The following is a 13,571-nucleotide window of genomic DNA, read 5'->3' as shown; positions in this document are numbered from 1 at the left end:
CTGGGCTTCAGCTATCCCGAATGAATCTCCTCCAGCCTTCCACTGGGCACCTGCTCTCTTGCTCTGTCATTGGCTTATGCTGCTTCTTGTGTCGAGACCTTTCCCTGGGCTCCCAGCTCTTCCCGTGGCTAATTCCTATGCACCTTTGCATGTCGGTCGAACGTCACTTTCTCTGGAAAGTCTTCTTTCCATCCTTAAACTAGGTTATGTGTCTCTCCTGCATTCCATTTCCTAGTGCCCACTGCTTAGAGATTAAACTGCTTGATTCATGGGCTGTTGTGCTGGAGAACCACGGGTATTTTGTTCCTGCCCATGTTTTTAGCACTACATACAACAACGCTCGCTACATATGTATCGACTCAAGAATGAATGAATGCATATTCCTGTTCCTGCCTGTAGAAGCTGGAACTCCTCGCTACATTGTCTCAAGTGTGTGGTGCATGGGATGTGCTTACTCAGTGTTTGTTGAATAAATAAACGAATGAACAATTGGCTCTTTTCAAGCTCCTTTATTTTATTCTCTTTAAAAAAATCATACTTGCTCATTTGTTTTGCCATCTGCAAGAACTTGCCGGCAGAAGAGTGGCAAGGGCTCCAACATTTTAAGAAAATTGTTAGATACAGAACTGAAAATCCCGAGGCTGAAGAGTGCTGCAAACCGCCAGGGTGGTTGGCTTTAGCTCCAGAGCTTTCTGTGGGAGGCAGCGTGCTTGGCGAGGTCCTCCTGCTCACTCCCTGTGTCTATTTTCCCTGGCCAGAGCCTGGCCACCCAGTGGCCCCGCTGCCCCGATGGATCCACTGAACCTGTCCTGGTACGATGATGATCTGGAGAGCCGGAACTGGAGCCGGCCCTTCAACGGGTCCGAAGGCAAGCCCGGCAAGCCCCACTATAACTACTACGCCATGCTGCTCACCCTGCTCATCTTTGTCATCGTCTTCGGCAACGTGCTGGTGTGCATGGCTGTGTCCCGCGAGAAGGCGCTGCAGACCACCACCAACTACCTGATCGTCAGCCTCGCAGTGGCCGACCTCCTGGTGGCCACGCTCGTCATGCCGTGGGTCGTCTACCTGGAGGTAGGTCTGCATCCCGGCCTTGAAGGCGTGGCTCCTCCCTGGTTCCCACCAACAAGTTGCCTGGTGCCTTCTCTGCGGGTCTGGGCTCAGTTTTTCTCCTGATAAAATGGGCTGCTTGTTCCTTGACAATCCCAACTCCCGGTTGGAGAGTGCTTACTAAGGGCCACGCCTCGTGTCCCGTCCCCTGTACGTGGGGTTTCCCCATGTGGCCCTCAGGGCAGCCCTGCGAGGTCACTGCAACACAAACATCCTTTCACAGGTGGTGAGCCAGGTAGTCAGAGAAATCACACAGCTGGTGAGTCCCAGCTGGAACTCTGGCCCCAGGTTGGCTCATTAGATCATGCTGGAAATGGGAGTCCACTGAGGAGGATCCTCAAGGAAGGGGGATGTTCATGCTTCTAGGCTGGAAGCTTCCTGTTCTCTCTTCCCCCTTCAAAAGCAGGGGCAGCTGCTCTGTGTGCTCCTTATCCCTCCCCTCTCCCCCAGTTTGGTCTAGTGCCTGTGTCTGGGACCTCCAGGCAGGGGTGTCTGTGGGCTGTGCCGCAGGCCCTTTGCTCAGGAATGTCCCCCGAGGGCTCGTCCGAATAGAGAGCAGGCAGCCCCCCCGCTGTGGTCCAGGCACTGCGCCAAGCATTTTGCAGACATAGACTCCACACCCATGCTAATCCTGGAGTTGATACTATTCTCAGTTTACAGAAGAGGAAACAGAAGCTTTAAGAAGTTGCCTGTCTTGACAGGTTGCACAGCAAGGGAGGAACGACTAATGCAGGAGTCCCTAAGGGTGGAAGCCCCTCCCGGTGGACACTTTCCAGAGCTGACAGGCGGATGTGGGAGGGTCTGAGGGCTTGGGTCCTGGATCCCGCCCCTTTCTCGGCCAAGGACTCTGGGGTCTGGGAACGGACCAGCCTTTCAGGGAATAGCCAAGGCTAAGGTCCCTCAGATCGCTGGGCAGGTACCTTCCTGCCTGGGCAAGCGAAGGGCTTACCTTTACTATGGAGGCAAGTCCCTGGCTGGGAGGGAAAGTTCTTCCGTGTTTAAAGGAAAACATGAAATTTTGTAGGCTTGAGCAGAGGAGACATCTAGGAGAAGAAGCTGAAGTGGGGAGGGGAGGCTGGTCCAGAGTGGTCCCTCTCCCTGTCTCCCCACCTGGGGTGGGGGGGGGCGTCCCTGTGCCTCCTCCACCTGGTGCTCAGGATCAACACTCCCCTGGGTTCCTTTAGCACAGCCCGAATGGGCTGGAACGTTCAAAATGGATGTTAAGGAAGGAGAGCCAGGGTCACTTGTCTGCATTTTGGCCTCACCGCCCTGTGAGGTGAGGGTTTACCGTGTGCATTTTCCAGGTGGGCAGATGAGATTGAGAAGGGGACAGGCCAAGGCCACCTTTATTCACTCATTCGGCAGGTACTGAGCCCGGCCATGTCCTACAGCATCTTCGGGGCTTGCCTGCCATCAGTGAAGACCCGATAGGACCGTTGTCGTGCAGTCTGATGGTGGTGACAACAGAGCAGTCCCCACGCGGGGTGTGGAACCTGATGGGGGGCAGGTGGGGACAGGAAGTCTTGCAGGAGGCAGTGATGCTTCTGGAAGAATTATCCAGGGGGCGGAGCAAAGCGCTTGCACTCCAGGCCGAGAAAGCAGTCGGCAAAGCGGCAGAGCAGGAGGGCGTGCCATGGGCTGCAGGTCTGGGGGGCGGTGGCCATATCACTAGCCTCAGAGGTTTGCTGTCCCCATGGATGGAGACGACACATCTCAGTGCCTGACACAGCGCCTGCTAAATGCGGGCCAGTTGTGGTTAGGATTTCGCCGAGCCAGCTCATGGCTCAGCTTCATATGAGCAATGAGGTCAAGAGGTGGTGTCCAAAGGTGCCGAGACACAGCCTTGGAGTTGTACTAGCGAACCCCGGGGGCCGGTCCTTCCTCTGCCGCTAAATCACTGGGTCGTCTTGGGCAGGTCCACGTTCCTCTCTGACTCCAAGCGTGTCCCCCCTTGCAACGATAATCTCTCCTTTCACGCTTTATGTGCATTTAGTCGTTTTTACATAAGTATCCCCTCTTTCAACAAGCTAGATGGTCCTTCCCAAGACAGGTCACGAGAGAGCATAGGATGTGCTACCTGAAGAACTCGCTTCAACCCCAGCCCTGCTGCACACTTGCTGAGTGTGAGCTGCAGTTCCCTCACCCATGAGCGGGTATAGCAACCCTGTCTTGCGCGAGCGTGCGATGCCCACATGCCCACGGTAGTGGGGGTGGCTGCTGACAATTTCTCTTGAGTCTTTGAGTCAGGTGCCCCCGGGACTGTGGAGGAAAGTCCTCTCTTCTTCTGTGCTCCTAGAAAGGCCTTTGGGGTGTAGGGACGGAGAGCTCCCTAAAGGCAGGGACTATGCCAATACTGTTCACCACTGTACCCCAGAGTCTAGGACAGAGCCTGGCATGTAGCAAATTGCTCGTAAGTGTCTATGGGAAAGAGGGAAGGAGGGAAGAGGGCCCTGGTATCTCAGACCTAGATCCCCAGGGACATAGAAGCAGCTCTGAAGTACTAGTCTAGGGGGTCTTCAAGGCGGAGGGTGGACCAGGTGGGCCTGGGGCCCTCCCAGCAGTGCCTTAAAGGTCTATTCTATCTACACCCAGAAGTTCCCCACCCCCATCCAGACCTGCCATCTTGGGGAGCCCTGTACTGCCATGTGGGGGGGTGCCCTGGTGTGGGCCATGTGAGCCCAGAGAAGGCGTCTCCCTATCTTCTGGGACAAGCTGCTGTGTCGTCACGAAGTCCGACAACAGCGGCCACCGCTCCTGTCACCGAGCTTAAGTGCCAACATTTGCTTTCATGCCTGGGAGCAGAAAAGAAAGGGCAGCGCGGAGAATGAGCGCATCGTCATCAGCCCTGCGGCCGAGCTGTGCGGGCAAAGTGGGTACTGCCCTGCCCCAGGCCCTGGGGGCGGCTTTCCAGCCCCTTTTTCTCCTGTTGGTAGAGGCCCAGGATGAATCTCCATGACCTGATTCTGCTCAGGGCCAGAGTGCGCCAAACTTCCAAAGTTGCCCGGGCCAGCCTGCTGTGTGAGTGTGAGTGCCTGTGTGTGTAAACAGGAGGTATGGGAGTGTGTGTGTGTGTGTGTGTGTGTGTAAGGGAGTACAAGCGTGTGTGAGGGGGAGAGGGATGCGGGATGCTCTTGCCAGGAGTGGGCCTCATCATTCCCATCATACAAGGATATGTGGGTATAGCACCCCTCCTTGCCCCCGCCTGGTGTTCCCACAGCTCGAGCCCTGGCTTCCCATTCTTCATTCTCCAGGTCTGACAAAGACAGCACTGTTCTCTCTCTTCCGGAGCCATCATCCTCACCGGCCTTGGGCAAGTCACTGCCCGTTTCTGAGGTTCAGTGTCCCCATTGGTGGAATGGGATTGCAAGCTGATCGCAGATCGTCTGTTTTACAGATGAAGGCTCAAAGTTGAGGCACTCGGTAGAAAGTTGCTCATCTTTCGTCTAGCCCCGTTCTTGGCTCAAAGGGGCCTTATGTGTCTAGGAGGAGAGGGGACCAGGGGCAAGGGCCTCAGACTCCCCCTTGCTGCCCCGCTTCTCCCCCCAGACCCCAGCCGGAGACTCACAAGACCCCCGCAGCTGCCCTCTGAGCCGGCGGCCCAATCTGTCCCAGGAGAGCCAAGCTCTGGGGCCTAAGCTCATCTCCCCCTCTGCTGCCCACCCATTCTGTGCTTTGTCCCCAGGTGGTGGGCGAGTGGAAATTCAGCAGGATTCACTGTGACATCTTTGTCACTCTGGACGTCATGATGTGCACGGCAAGCATCCTGAACCTGTGTGCCATCAGCATCGACAGGTGAGCCCAGCCAGGGCGGGGGAGGGGACCCAGGCCGGTCACATGTCGGGCTTCCCCAGCTCTCCCGCAGGGGCAGGCTCTGTCTATGAAGCTGTGTGGCTGGCCGCATGCCTGCGGGTCCATGTGTTTGTGCATGCACGCCCACGCGCTTGTGTGCACATCCATATGCAGATGTGCACACGTGTGCAGGTGCATGTGTGTCTGGTGGGGGGTACAGGCCACCATCCTACAGATGGCGATGCTCCCAGGGTACCCAGACAGCGACTGGTAAGGAGGAGAAGGCTCCCAGTTCTGACTGCAGCCCTAGGTCTATCATTTCCCATGTACGTGACCTTGGGCAGAGTGTGCAAGTCCTCACAACCCTGCTTTGCCCAGAAATCAAGGATGATGACACCCATCCAGGCGGGGCTGCGGCGTCTGGCTGAGCATTTCCTGTCCGGCACAGTTACGCGGCCGAGGGGGCCAGGCTGTGCTCACCTTGCCGAGCTGTATTCTTGGAGCTTTTCACTGATTTGCACACGCGGGCCACTGGGCTCCCGGAGGCCCTGTCCCTACTCCCGGCAAGGGGTTCTCCAAGATGAGATGAGCTACTCTGTGAGAAGCGCTGGGTAGAGGAGTACGAGCGATTGTAAACGTTACTACGGTGCTTCTTTTCTGACAAGTGGGGCTTCGCTCTTGCTCTGAGGGGCCTGGCTCCCAGTCCATCAGCAGACACTTCCGCCTTCTGAGAGCCCAGCACAGGTACAGTTTCAAAGTACAAAGACCCAGACCCTGGCCCCTCAAGCCCCCGAAATCCAAGCAGGGAGACTGGAGCAATAGATAAGAAGGCCCAGGAGAAAAGGGTAGCCAGTCAGCCCCGAAGCTCTTGATTGGGCCTCACCAACGCTGGACGAGTGACTTAAAGTAGGCAGGCTTCGTGGAGGTGACAACCGTCATTCCCCAGGGCTCAGGGTGTCTCTGCTGTGTGCCTGCTGTGGAATGAGGGGTCCCTGGGCCTGCACCCCAGACTCAGGGACCCCGCCCCACGGCCTCGCAGGTACACAGCCGTGGCCATGCCCATGCTCTACAACACCCGCTACAGCTCCAAGCGCCGCGTCACCGTCATGATCGCCGTCGTCTGGGTCCTGTCCTTCACCATCTCTTGCCCGCTGCTCTTCGGACTCAACAACACAGGTGAGGCCTGCCTCGGTCTGCCTGGGGCCCCAGTGGCCCCCGGCGCAGGGCCCCGAGGGAGCTGAGCCCCTGCACAGACCCGGGGACTGAGGCCAGGCTGGGTCTCTGAATTGTGCGTGGATGGGCCAGAGAGGAACAACAGCTCGGGGCACGATGTGGTTGGGGGAGGAGTGGGGGTAGTGAGTCAAGAGGATGTCTGGCCATTTTCAACTTTGTTTATTAAATTGAAGTAAGCCAGGCAGCCGCACAAACCGCATGTGTATGTGTGTGTGTGTGTGTGCACACGTCAGGGGAGATTACTGGGCCCCTTCCCCCGCCCCCCCCCCCCCAGATGATATCTGTGTAAGGAGGCTGCAGCCCAAGGGCTGGCCAAGCCCAGCACCGACCTGAGTCACCTGGAGCAGGGAAGGTAGGAACGAGGGGGAGCTAGGGCAGCGGGCCTGAGCCATGCATCTGAGGTAGACGAAGTGTTGGGCCTGCCGGCGCGGGCCTGGCACTTTCTCTCACTGGGGAGGCCCAGGGATGCAGGTGTACCTCTGCAGACCATTACGGGGCAGGACACAGAGAAGCCTGGCAATCTAACTCTTGTGAGAATTCCAAGAAGCGGGAATAGGGCTTGATAGGCTCAGGCCTTCTGGAAAGGCCCTGAGATAGAGGACAGACATCGGCTAGACCAGGCAGGGAACTTGGAAGCACATTGGAGCCCAGGTGAGTTCAGCAAACAGGACCAAGTTACCCAGTTCCTAAAACTGAAAGGTGGCCGATTTCCCCCAAGTAGACAGGAAGGGCTAAAAGAAAGGTTTACTCTTTTAAAAGAATTCCCTTCTGTTTTTTTTTTTCCAAACACTCGGGCTCCCCTTGGGTGTTCATGGATGGCAAAACTAATAAAGAAATGAGGAGGGAATATTAATGGAAAAGCTTGGAAGCAGCTTAGCGTTTTGCTCGAGGTTGTGTTTTCCAATCTCTGGTCTACACCGCATGTTGATGTCCGTCTAGCATTTCCAGGCGACCTCAGACACCCAGGCATACTCCCTGTCGCATTGCTGCGCTCAGTCCCGCGGGGAGAGAAAGGCCCCCGGGCCGCTGACGCGGGTCCTCCGACTCTCCTTCCCCCAGACCAGAACGAGTGCATAATCGCCAACCCCGCCTTCGTGGTGTACTCCTCCATCGTCTCCTTCTACGTGCCCTTCATCGTCACCCTGCTGGTCTACATCAAGATCTACATCGTCCTCCGCAGGCGCCGCAAGCGGGTCAACACGAAGCGGAGCAGCCGGGCTTTCAGGGCCAACCTGAAGGCCCCGCTCAAGGTCCCCAGATCCCTCCTCCCCTCCAGTGCCCCTCTCCCACCGTTTCCTAGGGGGCTGGCCCATGCTCAGCTGGAGGCGGGGGACGCGGAGTTGGAGGGGCTCCCAGCACCTGGGCAGGGCCGAGTCCGAAGGCTGGGACCTCAGTGGAGCGATGGAGTCTCCAGGAGCCCAGGCCGGGCAGAGCCGCCTGGGAGGAGAAGTCTTTGCTTGGAGATGTCTGTCTGAATGCACCTTCTTCCTCGGCTCCTCTCCTTCTTTTCCCATCACTTGTCCTTTCCTCGCTGTGGCCCCTCCCTCCCTGTCATTGCTCTGTGCTTCCCTCCCTCTCCTGTACCTTCCACGCTCCCTGTCCTCCCCTCCATGCACACCTCCTCCCTCCTTGGCTCTTTCCTTCATTCCACCTCCTCCCCTCCACCTTTCTTTCATTCCCTCCCCACTCCTTATGTCTTGTGAATTCCCCCCTCTGCTCAGCCCTCCCTGAGGAAGACAGTGTGGGGGCATGGAAGGAGCCAGAGTTTGGGGGTTAGACATATCAGCTTCAAGGCCTGGCATGCCCTCCTTTTTGCTGAATGACCTTGGGCAAGTTGCTTAACTTCTCTGAGCCTCAGTTTTCTCATCTGTTCAATGGGTATCCTAATGCCAACCTCTCAGCGTGGTCTTGAGGATTCAGTGTGAGAGAGATACGAGTAAGCCTAGCATGTGCCCATAAAATCGGGGCCTGTTTGTCCCTCGTCCTGCCCGCCATTTCTCCTTGCAGTACCATCCTTCACTCTTGCCTTCTCAGGCCCTCCTACTCTGCCCTTCTGGGAGCCCCTGTGCCCAGCCTGACTACCCCACACTGGGTGTCTGTTCGCAGCCCCTGCCCATCATGACCAGTATACTGGCTCCCTCCACAGGGCAACTGCACTCACCCCGAGGACATGAAACTCTGCACCGTTATCATGAAGTCCAATGGGAGTTTCCCAGTGAACAGGCGGAGAGCGGTAAGTGCTCAGGTCAGGGACCCAGAGCCAGGTCTTTCCGCCCCGAGGGAAACCCACCTGCCATGGTTCTCAGAGACCTCAGCAGCCGGTCAGAGGGAGGAGCACCTCCCAGTCTCCCCCACGTTGCTTCCGCGGAGGCCAGACTCACCATGCTCACCCCACGGGCAGGCATGCGGCGAGACGGCTCGGCTCTTGCAGGCACAGATAGGCACCCTCAGCACAAGCAGGTGGTTGGGAGAGAGGACTTGGCCATAACACAGTAAAAATAAGAAGCTATTACCGTTCACCGAACACCCACCGTCTTCCTAGTATCTCATCAAATCCTCACAGCGACCCTGAGAGGTAGGTCTTATTAGGCTTATTGATTTTAATTTGACAGAGGAGGAACCAGAGGCTCACAGAGGGGAGGTAACTCACCCAAGGCCAAGCATTTAGTTAGTGAGAGAGCGCGTATTTGAGCCCAAGCCTGCGTGACTCCGACATGCCCACACACCTCTGCTGTTCTTCCCACTTGCCTGTGCTACCTTCCTACGGGCAGGTTCTGGGGCTGGAGGCTGGGCCTGGGGGGGTGGGCGGTGGAGGGGGACGGCGCAGAGCAGCCTCGGGGCTGGTGGAGAAGTGCAGCCTGTACGTGGAGCCCAGAGATGCAGAAGCAGAGCAGACCCCAGGCTCTGCCCAGTGACGATGGTGGCACCAGGTGTCCCATCCCCAGCGGGGCCAGGGAGCCCACACAGGGCCACACACGAAGTCCAGGTCAGGTGTCCTCCGGAAGCAGGGCCCCCCACCGTTCACCTGCAGGGCAAAGGCAGGACGCCAGGAAGTCATTTTATGAGATGGGTGCCCAACAGGGACTCAGGACTGGGGCTGGGACAGCATCACTGATAAACCACCCAGGTGCAGGGCAAGGTAAATACCAGACTGAGGCCCCAAGGCAGGGAAGAACCTGGAAGATGAGTGGACCCCCAGCAGGGCCTCCAGGTCAGCCCAGCAGGAAAGATGGGGGGCCCAGAGGTTAGCCCTTTGGCCCCCGCATCCATCTACAAGGAACACGTGGAGCCCACGTGTGAGTGCTGGTGCAGGTGCCTTGGGCCAGCCTGGCAGGAGGAACAGGGCTGCCCTCTGTGCACTTAGAACAAGAGCTCCCGGAGGCAGGCACTGACCATCAACCAGGACCCTATTCCCTGCAGCCAGCTAGGGTGCCTGGCACTTGGCTGGTACTCAGTGCATGTTGCTCGATCAATAAGAGAGAAGTGTTGGGATAGTAAGCTCCCACAGATGGTTGTGGGGTTATTGAGGCTCCATAAGGATTGCTCTGGGACAGGGGCTGGGGAGGACTCTGCAAGCAGGGACTGCTGTGGGTCCTGGGTCCTATACCCAAACCCTTCCTGCCTCCCAGTGATTATCCTCATTGCCTCTCTGACAGAGTGACCCTGGGGTGTTTGTAGAAGGATAGGAGGATAGGGAAGGGTCAGGGGGGACCAGGTGAGGCTGGGTGGCAAATGCCTGAGAACTTGCCTGGCTTTACCTGGAGTTCTCTGCCTCTGTGCAGGAGGCTGCCCGCCGAGCCCAGGAACTGGAGATGGAGATGCTGTCCAGCACCAGCCCCCCCGAGAGGACCCGGTACAGTCCCATACCACCCAGCCACCACCAGATGACCCTTCCCGACCCGTCCCACCATGGCCTCCACAGCACCGCTGATAGCCCCGCCAAACCAGAGAAGAATGGGCATGCCAAAGACCACCCCAAGATTGCCAAGATCTTTGAGATCCAGTCCATGCCCAACGGCAAAACCCGGACCTCTCTCAAGACCATGAGCCGCAGGAAGCTCTCCCAGCAGAAGGAGAAGAAAGCCACCCAGATGCTCGCCATTGTTCTCGGTGAGTCAGGCCAGCCCAGCTCTGTCCAGCCATTACTGAGGAAAGGACCCATCATTGTGGGTCCCATTACCTGCCATCCCCTTCCTAACCATGGCTGGCAGGCCATGGGACCGGCCCTTGCTCAGGTGCAGGCCACACCCAGTGACGTACCCCATTAAGTAGATTCTATAATTATGCTCATTTTACAGATGGGAAAACTGAGGTTTGAAGTGGGTATATGACGTGACCAAGGAAGACCTATGATTTAAACTCAGGGAGTCTGACTTCAGAGTCTGTGAGCTTGACCAGTCTACCGTAGTGATCCCCAGAACCTCAAGATCCTAGGCAAGTCACTTTCTGTCTCTGGAGTCCCTTCAGCAAGAGATTACCTCTCAGGGTCGTGGTGGTGGCCTGACGATCTGACCCAGACTGTCAGCCAGGCAAGGCTCTTGAATAAAAGTCTCCTAGAAAACCAGATGATGAGTCAAAACACAAGGCTAGACTGATGTGGGGGGTGGGGAGCAGGAGGGGCTGGTGTACTCGGCCATCCCCGTCGCACCCAGGGTAGCACAGGACACCCTTCCACACTCACCTTCCCCTTGGACCTCCAGACAATCCTGTGACACGAGGGGTACAGGTGTTATGACCCTGCTTTTGTGAACGCGTGCACAGGGTCCCAGCAGGTTAAGGGACCGACCCTTGATCGTGTGGCTGGGGGTGACAGAGGATGGTTGGAGTCCATGGGCTCTCGCTGCAGTGCTGGGGACTCTCAGGGAGCCTGCGGGGCACGGTGTGCTCACGATGCCTCCAACCGAGGCTCCCACCAGAGCAGCAGGTCCTGGGTCAGTCAGACAAAGCCGGTGTGCAGGACGTCAGTCTGGGTCAGAGCATCCCAAAGCAGGAATTAGCAAGAGGTGTCCCCAAGGGCTGGGGGAAGGCATAGCAAGAGCCGAGCCATTGGGGGACCTCGCTAGACTGGAGTTCAGGTCTCGGCTTCGTCACTCATGAGCGGGGTGGCCTTGTGTACACCACAGAGCCTCTGGGACCCTCAGTGCCCTGTCTACCCCACAGGGATGCTGGAGCCTAAGCGAGAGGGTATCTAACTCTCCCTTTTGTCCCTTGGGCTCAAACTGGGCATTTCCCACTGCAATAACCAAATGCTCCACTTCCAGCTGCTGAGGAAGACTTGTTCTCGAAAATGGCCAGAAAGTAGAGTAAATATTTCCATTTCTACTGACTTGTGTCCGAATGTTAACTTCATAGTTTGTTTTCAAGCCCATTATCCTTCCCTGTGGGCTAGCTGTTATTATACCCATTTGACAGATGAGGAAGGTAAGGCCGAGGGAAGTAAAGTGACCTTCACTGCAAACAGTGTCAGGGACAGCTCTAGAATCTGAGACCGGGACTCCTCCTGCAGTGCTCCTGGGCCAGGGCCTGCAGCGCCCAATCCGGGCACCCACTGAGTGGGGGCCTTCCCCGCCCAGCCTCCCCCGGGTGCCAGGGGCCAGCCTGACCGCTGCCCTCTCCCCCAGGCGTGTTCATCATCTGCTGGCTGCCCTTCTTCATCACCCACATCCTGAACATACACTGTGACTGCAACATCCCGCCCGTCTTGTACAGCGCCTTCACGTGGCTGGGCTATGTCAACAGCGCCGTGAACCCCATCATCTACACCACCTTCAACATTGAGTTCCGCAAGGCCTTCATGAAGATCCTGCACTGCTGACCTGTGGCCCACCTGCACGGCAGCCCGCTTCCCACCTCCCTGCCCGGGGAGCCGTGGACAGGGGGCGGCCGGGCGGACTAGGCCTTCTCTCTGCCCCGGCAGGCCCTGCAGTGTTAGCTTGGCTCCATGCCCCTCGCGCTCGCACACCCTCACTCTGCCAGGGTAGTGCTCGGGAGCCAGGCACTGTGCCAGCCCTCAGGCTGGACCCCTGGCTCAGGGGCAGCTCAGAGAGCCCCCCCCCCACCTCGAGGCCCTTTTGCCTTGGCACCAAAGACGCAGCCGCCTTCTCTGACCTTTCTCTGGGGTCCTGGGGTCGCCAGGGCCGGAGGCAGGGCTCAGAGACCGTGCTTTCTGTTGGGTTCGGCTTGGTCCTCACAGGCCGATGCCGGGGCGGGCAGTGGGGAGGGATGGACAGGTCACACCCCACAAGGCCATGCCCGGGAAGCCAGAGCTCCTGCCAAGGCCCCAGGCAACTGCAGTTCTGGGAGACCCATGTAAATACCAGACCGCAGGGTGAACCCCAGAGGAGTCCAAGCCAAAAATCTTCACTCGCTCCCTGTCCTGCCCGACAGGAGCCTCCATTTCCACAGGAGTGGGTCCTGCCCGGCCCCGCTCCAGCACCCACATGGTCTCCGTACCTGCTGAGGGCAGGAACCCAGGTCTTGAAGGGCCCCAGGGACGTCTGTGGGGAGAGGAACCTCCCCCAAGCCCACTCTGCTGCCTCCTGACAGACTCGGCGCATCCTTTCTCGTAGCAACTGTTGGGCCAGGCGGGGAGCAGGCAGGGAAGGCGGGCTTGTGACCACATCTGGGGCCTGGGTTGGGGTGCTGGAGGTTCTTTGGGGGGCTGCCTCCTGCCACACTCTGCCACAACCCCCCTCTTCTTTCCCTTTTGCCTCTTCTCTCTCCCTTTCCCTTTCCCTTCCACTGTCTCCGCCTTAGAGGAACCTGTGGCGAGGGGGCTGCCGAATACCCCTTGGCCTGGGCTGGCCCTGCCCTGAGGGAGGAGGGGAGGCTGCAGCTTGGGGGAGCCCCTGGGCCCCAGACTCTGTAACATCACTACACATGCTCCAAACTAATAAAACTCTGATAAGAGTCACATGCGAGGCCCCTTGCCCGCCTTTGTCCTCCGTGGCAGGTGCAGCCGAAGCCCCCGTGTGTGTGCTGGGATCAGAGTCAGGGAGGCCTTCTGCAGCCCCCTCCCGAAAAGGGCGACGCTGACCACAGCCACTAGGCTGAACACTGGCGGGAAGGAGGAAAGGAGCTGCTCTAAGGAGGACCAAGGAGAAGTTGTGTGTGCCGGTGTTTCCCCCTCGTCCCGGCCCTCGCCTCTGAGTAGACAAGAACACTCTCAGCCCTGCTCCCGGGTGGTCCTGAGCCTTAGCTGCCAACCGAGAAGGAAGATGAGAAAGTTCCAGTGGGAATCCCACAGCACACCCGGGGCTCCCCTGATCCCTCTGTTGGGAAAACAGGTGGTCCCCACTTCCCCCTCCTCCTCTCCCCTGAGGATCCTGAGCCCGAGTGGCCCACCAGGGCAGAGAAGGCGCCACAGAAAAGGTGGCCTTCCAGGTGCCGGCTGTGTCTGGGTCTGCCCCTTGCCCTGACTTCTGTCTCACAGCAGGACC

At 58.1% G+C, this 13,571-nt stretch overlaps 1 protein-coding gene across 2 annotated transcripts in view; it reads left to right on the top strand.

The window, feature by feature from the left end:
• Positions 1 to 12,985, top strand: part of DRD2 (dopamine receptor D2) — a 60,042-nt gene extending 47,057 nt beyond the window's left edge. The window contains exons 2-8 of one of the 2 annotated variants that reach the window (XM_035008718.1): positions 759 to 1,074; positions 4,793 to 4,902; positions 5,939 to 6,075; positions 7,192 to 7,382; positions 8,279 to 8,365; positions 9,915 to 10,242; positions 11,754 to 12,985. In XM_035008718.1, the coding sequence (XP_034864609.1) occupies positions 790 to 1,074; positions 4,793 to 4,902; positions 5,939 to 6,075; positions 7,192 to 7,382; positions 8,279 to 8,365; positions 9,915 to 10,242; positions 11,754 to 11,947 (1,332 nt within the window). In that variant the 5' untranslated portion in view covers positions 759 to 789 and the 3' untranslated portion in view covers positions 11,948 to 12,985. The remainder of the gene's footprint in view (positions 1 to 758; positions 1,075 to 4,792; positions 4,903 to 5,938; positions 6,076 to 7,191; positions 7,383 to 8,278; positions 8,366 to 9,914; positions 10,243 to 11,753) is intronic. The other variant, XM_035008719.1, reaches the window with a different exon arrangement.
• The last annotated feature ends 586 nt before the right edge of the window (positions 12,986 to 13,571 follow it).

This window comes from Mirounga leonina, unplaced genomic scaffold (genome assembly GCF_011800145.1).
Source record: "Mirounga leonina isolate KUSES-001 unplaced genomic scaffold, KU_Mleo_1.0 Mir_153, whole genome shotgun sequence".
Taxonomy (NCBI): domain Eukaryota; kingdom Metazoa; phylum Chordata; class Mammalia; order Carnivora; family Phocidae; genus Mirounga; species Mirounga leonina.
The sequence above is the reverse complement of the archived record's forward strand: the minus strand, read 5'-3'. Positions and strand labels throughout refer to the sequence as shown.